This window comes from Caloenas nicobarica, chromosome 17 (genome assembly GCF_036013445.1).
Source record: "Caloenas nicobarica isolate bCalNic1 chromosome 17, bCalNic1.hap1, whole genome shotgun sequence".
NCBI classification, from domain to species: Eukaryota; Metazoa; Chordata; class Aves; order Columbiformes; family Columbidae; genus Caloenas; species Caloenas nicobarica.
The window spans coordinates 11,792,246-11,801,866 of NC_088261.1; the positions used below are offsets into that span (position 1 = coordinate 11,792,246).

At 60.8% G+C, this 9,621-nt stretch overlaps 1 protein-coding gene across 1 annotated transcript; it reads right to left on the bottom strand.

The window, feature by feature from the left end:
* Positions 1 to 1,772: 1,772 nt before the first annotated feature.
* On the bottom strand, positions 1,773 to 8,128 carry LOC135995877 (plasminogen activator inhibitor 1-like). Its single transcript, XM_065647482.1, is given in 10 exon segments — positions 1,773 to 1,810; positions 2,124 to 2,207; positions 2,363 to 2,449; positions 2,535 to 2,635; positions 2,924 to 2,999; positions 3,002 to 3,121; positions 3,417 to 3,611; positions 3,746 to 3,976; positions 4,220 to 4,479; positions 7,671 to 8,128. Coding segments are annotated over 10 exon segments (1,650 nt in total).
* Between the last annotated feature and the right edge of the window lie 1,493 nt (positions 8,129 to 9,621).

Sequence of the window (9,621 nt, forward strand, 5' to 3'; positions counted from 1 at the left end):
TGACAGGCATGCTTGCAATGTTTGTTTTAGAGCATCATAGGATAATTTTGGTTGGAAAAGACCCTCAAGATCATCAAGTCCAACCGTTCCCCCACCCCTGGCACTGCCCCATGTCCCTGAGAACCTCATCTCCGTCTGTCCAACCCCTCCAGGGATGGTGACTCCACCACTGCCCTGGGCAGCCTGTTCCAATGCCCCACAGCCCTTTGGGGAAGAAATTGTTCCCAAGATCCAACAAAGGCACTTTAATGAACAAATTCCTTGTATTTATCAGAACTCCACCCAACCTGGTGGCATCTCTGAACTTACTGAGGGTGCACTCGATCCCTGATCCACATAATTGATCAAGATGTTAAACAGAACTGGCCCCAGAACTGGGCCCTGGCAAACAGCACTCATGACCGGCCCCCAACTGGCTCCAGCTCCATTCACAGCTCTCTGGGCCCGGCCCTCCAGCCGGTTCTTTACCCAGGGAGGAATACGCCCATCCAAGCCATGAGCTGCCAGTTTCTCCAGGAGAATGCCGTGGGACACAGTGTCAAAGGCTTTCCTAAAGCCTAGGCACACAACACCCACAGCCTTTCCCTCACAAACGGGGGCCGCTGGGGCCCAGCCCAGGGCAGGCCCTGGGGCCAGTGGGGTCAGACTCGCGCTGGTCCAGCACCGGCCTCACTGCGCATGCGCCGCAGCTCCCCGGAGGGCGGGGCTGCCGGGGGGCGGGGTCAGGGCGGGGCTGTTGCCCGGGCAACGGGAGAGGGCAGCGGGCGGGACGCGCGGAACGCGGTCGCGGGGGGGGGGTGTTTCCATGGCAACGGGGGGGGTCCCGTGGCAGTGGGGGGCGGGGAGCCCGGGGGTTCCCTCCCTGGTGACGCGGGGGGGGGGGGGGATGGGGGCGTGTCTTCCTGTCACCATAGCAACAGGGTGGCGAGGGGGGGCAGGGGAACTCCGGTCACCATGGCAACAGGACAACCGACGGGGGGCTGTTTCCATGGCGATGATGGTGAGTTTACACGGCGACAGCAAGAGAGGGGCACCCCAGTGTCCGTCACCATGGTGGGGGGAGCAGATTTGGGGTTGTCATGGGGGTAATCTGGGGTCCCTGGGGGTAGTTTTGAGGGTGACTGGGGCAGTTAGTGATCCTTGGGGACAGATTTGGGGATGACAGGCACAATTTGGGGTCCCCCACCCCACCTCAGCCCACATTGTTACCAGAATCTCTTTATTTTGACCCAAACCAAACATCCCGAACACCCTGAATGCCCAAACCTGACCCCAACATTGGGACCACCGTGTTGGGACAGGGGTGTTGACCCCAACACTGTGATGAGGGGTTGACCCCAAAATCAGAATGTGATGGTGGATTCCAACATGGGGATGTGGTGGTTGACCCCAACTCCATGACATGATGGAGGGCTGACCCCAACACCGTGACAGGTTGTTGACCTCAACACCAGGATGTGATGATTGACCCCGACACTGGGACATGATGGTTGACCCCCAACGTCCTGATGGGGGGTTGACCCCAATATCAGGATGTGGTGGTTGACCCCAGTACTGGGATGTCATGGTGGGCCCCAACACCGGGACGTGGGGATTGGCTCCCCGCAATGTAATACTCTCCCCAATAAATTACAGCTCTCCCAACCCCACATCCCCCCATGGGGGGGCCCATCATGCCGTGGGGCTGACCCCACTGTAGGGTTGACCCTGCCGTGGGGCTGGTCCCACTATGGGGGTGACATTGCCGTGGAGCTGACCCTGCCTTGGGGCACTCAAGGCTCTGTCACCTGCCCCACGAAGAGGATGGTGCCTGTGGGGGAGAGAGGGGTCAGGGAGCCGCCCAGACCCAAAGCAAGGGGGGACAGAGCCTCCCAGACATGGGGCATGGAGTCCCCCAAGACCCACATCGATAAGGTGTGAAGCTCCTCAACCCAGATCCATGGGACATGAAGCCCCCTAAGACACACATCCATGGGTGTGAAGCCTCCCAAGACCCACATCCAAGGGCATGGACCCCCAAACCCAGATCTAGGGGACACGAAACTCCCCCAGCCCCACATCCATGTGTCCCAGGCACCTCCCCCCAGCCCCTCAACTCCCACCCTCCCCATGTCCCCCCATACCAGTGGGGTTGTGGCGCACGAGGAAGAGGAAGGGCCGATCCAGGAGGATTTCCAGGGGCGCCATGCGGGAATATATGATGGCAGCTGGAGGGGAGGGCGTGAGCAGTGAGACCCCTCCCTCCAGGCACCCCCAGCCCCAAGGAACCCAGGTGTCCAGGCACTCCCCTCCCAAAGGGACCCAGGTGTCTGGCTCTCCCCAATGCAGGGATCCAGGCATCTTGGCCCCCCATGTCACTCACCAGTGGCCGATGTCACCTCGGTGCCATTCTCTGTCACCTCCATCCTCACCTTCTGCAGGACTTGGCCCAGGACGAGGGGCTCCTCAGCTGATCCAGGGGTGAGAGGTGAGTGAGGGGGGTCCTTGGACGCCTGGCTCCCCCCACCACCCACCCAGGGACTCTCAACTTTTACCTGAGAGTGGGGTGAAATCAGCAGCGTTGGGGTCAAAGGGAGCATGGACCCCCAAGGACTTTAGTGGTGCCTTGAGGTCCCAGCTGGTCTCTAGGGAGAAGCTGAGGGGCAGTGGAGTTCGCAGGGGACCCAGGCATCTGGGGGACCCTCCCCACATCCATAGGGGACCCAGGCTTTTGGAGCCACCCACCCCACATCTCCAAGGGGACCCATCCATCATCCCTGCTCAAGGGCATCCAGGGATCTGGGGGGCCCCCCTATATCCCTAGGGGGATGCAGGAATCCAGGGGTCCCCCCCACATCCATAAGGGACTCACCCATCTCCCCCACCCAGGGACCCAAGAATTCCCCCTCCCCACACCAAAGGGGACCCCAGCGTCCAGACTCACCGGGGCAGGATGAGGACACGAGTCACAGGGGTCATGTTGGTGACCCAGGTGGTGACAAGTTGGGCATCAAGGAGGCGGTGAGGGTGACAATGGGGACATCCTGCCAGGTCAGGGCCACCAGAAGCATGGCCACCTCCCCCCCAGCGTAGGGGACCTCCACCACCTCATAGGGGACCCCTCCCGGCATCTCGAAGTCCCCTGCGGAGACACGGTGGCATCAGAGGGGACCCAGGTGTCCAGGAGGTGGGGGGGCAGGAGGGTCAATAAGGTGACATTGGGGACCCAGGGTGACATGATGGGACCCAGGCATCTGGGAGATGGGGTGTGGGGGTCAAGCAGGGTGACACAGGGGAACCAGCGTGACATGGGGGGATCCAGGCATCCGGGAGATGGGGTGGGGGGTTCAAGCAGGGTGACATAAGGGACCTCAAGGTGACATGGGGAGGCTGGGGTGACACAGGGGACCCAGGCGTCTCAGGGCCAGGGGTCTCACCGTAGTTGAACTTGGCCGTCTTCTCCATCATGGGGACAGTCACTGTGGTGCCATCTGGTCTGTGGAAGGGGCGGGGGCGGGTGGCGAGGGTGGGGAAGGGGCTCCTCCAGGCCCCCCTGAAGTAGAGGGCGCTAGCCAGGACCAGGCACGTGCTGGCACCGACCGCACCAGGGGGCAGCAGCCCCCGGATCCGCCCTGAGGGGACAAGGGTGCTCCTGGAGTCCCCTTCTGTGGTGGAGGGGGACCCAGGCGTCCAGGCACCCAGCACCCCCATTCCCAAGGAACCCAGGAGTCCAGGCACCCCCACCCCGAGCCCCCCAGGGTCTCACCCTGCGTCCGCTCCTGCACCCAGGCGTTGAGGAGGGCACGGGCCCCCTCTCCCTGTTGGAAGTCAACCCTGGCCAGGCGCCGGGGGCCGAGGGTGCGGGTGAAGAGGGGGACGAAGCCAGGGGTCAGCGTCAGCCCCTGCCCCACAAAAAGCCCCTCGGCCACAGCCAGGAGATGTCTGGGTCCCCTCAGTGCCCGGCGCAGCACCCAGAGCTCTGCCACCACCCCTGGATCTGTGGGTTCAGGGAAACTGAGTCAAAATGTGGGGATGGGGGCACCCATGGGCGACCTGGCATAGGGACACCCACAGGTGACCTAGTGTGGGGACACCTGTGGGAGATCCAGGATCGGGATTGGGACACCCATGGGTGAGCTGGTGTGGGGATGGGGTCCCCACAATGGGCACAAGGACCCCAAAGTGTCCTACATGGCGGTGGGGACCCCACCATGGGGACAAGGACCCTGAGAACCCTCACCATTGATACTGAAGCCCATGGCACCCTCAAGCTGGTGACGGCCATGCCTGCCGGTGGCCAGCTGAAGGGCCAGCAGAACAGTGGTGGCCCCGTGAGGGGCGAAGATGACGTTGGTGTCCCCTCGGTGTCCCACTGCCTCCCGGAAGAGCCTCAGCCCGAAATCAGCCACCAGCTGGGCCACCCGTCCTGTCGCTGGTATCCTGGCACCCACCAGGGCCACCCAGGCCAGGGCCACCAGAGCCGCCGGGACCACCCGCATCCTGGAGGGATCCAAGCGTCTGGGGGTCACTGGTGTGACCTTGATGACCCAAGTCCCTCCCAGTGGACCCAGGCATCTGGAGGTCACTGAGTTCACCAACGTGACCCCAGTGGTGACCCCAGTACTGATTCCAGTCCCAATGCTGCTCCCAATCCTGGTGCTCATCCTAATCCCAGTTGTAGTGCTCATTCCAATACCAGTTCCAGTGCTGGCCCCAGTCCCAATCCCGGTGCTGGTTCCAGTCCTAGTCCTATTGCTCCTTTACCTGTTGGTCTCAATCCCAGTGTCCCAGTCTCAGGCCCAGTGTTGGTTCCGCTCCCCCAGTATCAACCCTGGTGTCGGTACCAGTATCCCGATATTGGTCCTGGTGTTGGTCCCAGTGTCGGTTCCAGTATCCTGGTTTTAGCCTTGGTCCCCAGTTTCAGTCCCAATGTCTCGGTCTTGGTCCCAGTGTCATTCCCAGTCTCCCAGTGTCGGTCCCGGTATTGTACCTGCGTCCCAGTGTCCCTATTGTACCTGCGTCCCAGTGTCCCTATTGTACCTGCGTCCCAGTGTCCCCAGTCCCACTCAGTGCTGCTGCTCCTGGCTCTGGGCGGCATCCGGCCCTGGCAGCGGCTTTAAAGGGCAGAGGGAGGGGCCAGGGGAGGGGGTGTGTGTGTCACCAACTCGTGTCCCCATGCCCCTCCCTGTGTCCCGTGTTCCCAGTGCCTCCCTCATGTCCCCAGTGGCCTCCTTGGCCTCCTGTGCTCCCCCATGTCCCCAGTGTGTCCCCCTCACGTCTCCTGCGTCCCCTCTGTGTCTCCACATGTGTCCCATGTCCTCAGTGGCATCTAGTGTCCCCCACGTCCCCCACATCCCCCCATCCCCACGGGTGGCCCTTTGGTGGCGTTATGGGGGGGCGGGTGACCTGACGGGGTGTCACAGATCTCAGAGGACCCAGGCATCCGATCAGGGTGTCACCGCCTCCTCGAACCCGGGTTTCTCCCCAGGGCGACGCCAGAGCCCCTTCCTGCGGGGTGACGCGGTGGCTGCGGTGACACCGCGGGGGGGCTGGGAAACCCCGCGGTGCCCGGACGCCTGGGTTCTTTTCCCAGGGCTGAGAGAGGCTCAGGCGCGTGGAGCCGACACGGGCGGGGGCGGGGGCTGCCCGGACGCCTGGGTCCCTTCCCAGGGCGCTGAGTGAGCCCGAACCCGCGGCGGCGGCGGCGGCGGGTGTCCGGACGCCTGGGTTCTCTTGGCCAGAGAGGAGGGCGGGGCGGGACACTGGGTGCGCTGCCCGGACGCCTGGGTCCTTCCGAGAGACGGTTCCGGATGGAGGGGGCGAGGGGGCGGGGACGGTGGCCAAACCACCCCGGGGTAAAAATAACCCGGGCTGAAACGGCGCCAGGATCGGGCCCAACGCCCACCCATGCTCCCAGTGCCCCATAGATCCCGCAGAGACCCACTGGTACCCACCCTTATGGGGATTCCCCAGGGGCTCGTAAAGGGGTTGAGGGGAACTGGGGGGGCGGGTCGCGGACCATGAGTTGTGCCACCCCAAACCTGCAGCCCAGAAATATACTGGAAAATAACCTTTTTCCGGCGTTATTTTGCCCAAAATTGGCCATTGTGTCAGCGGGGGCGGGGGGAGCAGGGAAAGGAGTAAGGGGAGAGGAATTTCCTCAGAAACCCAAATTTACTGCTTTTCCACCCAAACAAGGCGTCGGGAAGGGGATTATTCACGGACGGGGCTGGAGCAGACAGTGGGACGCCGGGGTTGGGGGGACACACATCCCGTCACAGGCACGGACACGAGTGTGAGACACAGGGGTGCACTCACCCCCCCCCAGCCATGCACGTGCATGTCCCACTGCACCCCAAAAACGAGTCCTTATTGTGGACCCCAGCACGACCCCCCCGGCATCTGCCCCCGCTCCCCAAACCCCCCAGCCCCAGGGGGGGAGTGACTCAGGCGGGGGTGACTCATTTGGGTCTCAGCACCTTCCTGTGGGGCCCGGAGGGGTCTTGAGTGGGGGGAACATCCAGCTCAGCCCCCAATCCTGCACAGATTCACTGCAAAATGGGTGCTGCACCCCAGAAACCCATGGATCCACCCCCAAGTGTCACTGTACCCCAAAACCACATGAATCCACCCCAAAACCACGTGGATCCACTCCAAAAGTGACATGACTCCCAAATCCCTGTGGATTGACCCCCAAATTCACATGGATTCACCCCCAAATTCATATGGATTTCACCCCAACTGTCCTTGTGCCCCAAGCCTGAAGAGATTCACCCCAAAATCTCACACAGACCCAAGCTCACATGGATTGTCCCCAAAACTGCATGGATCCACCCCAAAATCTTGCACAGCCCCCGGCCCTGTCACCCCGTGACACTGTCACCCATGGCAGGGCCACCCCACAGCAGCATTACTCCATGACATTGCAGCCTCCCCACACAGCACTGCCACCCCATGAGGGTGTCCCAGTGTCCCCTCACACTTAGGGACCACCTGAGCTCATCCCTTCCCACCCCGGTGTCCCCATATGGGACCCTTTGTCACCTGCTGGGCCACATCGCCTGACATGGGGAGTGTGACATCTGCTCAAGGAATTGTCTGTGTCCCTTGCTTGGTGACACCCCCAGGTGACCTCAATGACATCTGGGCAATGGATGGCTTCCTACCAGGAACTGCTCCCAACCCTGGGTGAGGATATTGTGGGGACACCAGCACCCCATAGATTGTCACCACCATGACCCTCAGCCACCATGGCCCCAAATGTGGCCAAGATGTCCCTTCTCTGTGTCCCCTCTGTGGTGGCATCAGGATGCGGAGCAGACAGGGGCTACACGGGATTGGTCGGGTCCCCAAGTACTCTGTAGGAGACTGGTTGTGGCAGGGGACATATGGGTGTCATCTGATGTCCCTGGCCTGGTGCTACCTCCCAGGCCTGTCCCATATCCCCATGTCCCACGTCTCCATCCCATGTCCCATGTCCTCATCCCATGTCCCACATCCCCATCCCAAGTCCAAAATCTTCATCCCGTGTCCTAATCCCTTGTCCCACATCCCCACATCATGTCCCATGTCCCCATCCCATGTTCCACATCCTAATCCTGTATCCCACATCCCCATCCCATGTCCCATATTCTCGTCCCATGTCCTCATCGTGTGTCCCCCATCCTACGTCCCCATTCCCCTGTCCCCACCCTGCTTCTGTTCCCGGTCTCACTCCACAGTGGGGACAAGCCACGGCCAGGGCTGGTGGGGATAGGACAGGGTCTTGGAGGTGCTGGGACACGCCCAGAGGAGTCTCATGGACCTTGGAAGTGAGTGTTGGGCATTCCTTGACACAGCATGTCTCTGTGATCACCACCACTGTGACCACCACCACCACCATCCCTGCCACTGTGACCATACCCCACACCATCCCTACCACTATAACCAGCACCCCCAGCCCCACCATTACAACCACCACCACTGTACCTACCACTATGACCACCACCACCACTGTCCCTATTACTACGACCACGACCCCCACCTCAATTACTATGACCATCACCACTACTACAACCACCACCACTGCAGCAACCACCACCAGTCCAGGTGAGTCCTCCTTCTTGGTGGCACCACCTGGCCATGTCCCTACTCCTTGACCTCTCACCATGCCCCAAGCATTCTCTTGCACCTCTGGGGTTTCTCTGGGCTGTGTTACAGCATGCATGTCCTGGGGTACCTCTTCCACGTCAATGCCAGAATGGGGCCATGTGGGACAGCATCAAGTGCTGGTGTCCTGGCGTGTACTACAGCACCTATTGTGAGACAGCTATTTGCCAAAATGGTGGCACCTGGGTCAACAGTAGATGCCAATGCCCTGAAAATTTCCAGGGCCTTGAGTGCCAGTTTGCCAAGGAGATCATCGGGGTCCAAGATGGTAGGGAGCCATCTCATGGTGTGCTGTACCACACTGGGCCTGCTTTGGGGGTCACCAACTCAGGATTTGGTCTGAGGTCACCTCAGAAGGACCAGCCTGGGAATGGGGCCACCACAGAGGGACCAGCCTGGGAATGGGGCCACCATGGAGGGACAAACCTGAGAATGGGGCCACCATGGAGAGACTGACCCTAGAATGGGGTTGAGTTCACCACAGAGGGACAGATCCATGAACGGGCCACCACTGAGAGACCAATGTGGGAATGGGGCCACACTGAGGGACTCATCTGGGAAGGGGGTTGGGTCACCTCAGAGGGACCAACCTGGGAATGGGGTCACCATGGAGGGATTGACCTGGTCCCATGACCAAGGGCACAGTGAGTGGGATGGGGACACCTGGCTCTGTCACTTACGGGTCTCCTTCTGCTTGAAGAAGTGACAGTGAATGCGATGGTGGAGGTGAAGGTGAAGGTTGAAAACAGGAATTTCACAGATGACCTAGCAGAGAAGTCCTTTGCAGCTTTCAAGGATTTCAAGAAGGAATTCACGGAGCGGGTCAGGGCACAGCGATGCCCCCCATGCTGGGGGACATGTTGGGGGGACAATCAGGGCAAGTTGGGGCTGATGCCCAGATCTCCCCGTGGTTTCTCTTTGTCTTCCAGATGAGGGAGGTTTACAAGCACACAGAGGGCTACCAAGATGTGGTCATCCACAAACTGATGTGAGTGCCCACCTGGGGCTGGGTGGTGTGTCCTCATGGGGTGCTGACCCCCTCCATCTGCTCTGGCAGGGTGATTTGGGGTGAAGGCATCCATGGAGGGTCAATTAAAGGTGATGCTCTCCAAGGATGGGGCATCCACAGCCCTACAAGCCATATCGTGTCCCTGGGTCTCCTCCAGGATGGTCCAGCCCCATGTAATGGTGGCCACACTGTCCCTCCACACTGGGAACCCCAAAATGGTCCCAGTTGGGTTCCCTGCAGTGTGGGATGACTGAGTCACTGGTGCCCCTTCTCCTTGCAGCCAGGGCAGCATTGTGCTGGAATACACGGTCATCCTGAAGGTGCCCACCAGCACCACAGCCAACAAGATGGTGGAGAGTATCTTCAAGAACGTTGCCAGCACCTTTGACAACTACACCAGCTGCAATGAAAACTGTCAAGGAAAAAACTGAGTGATGCTGGTGGTGAGTCCCCACATGTCAGTTGGCACCAGGGCAAGGTCCTTT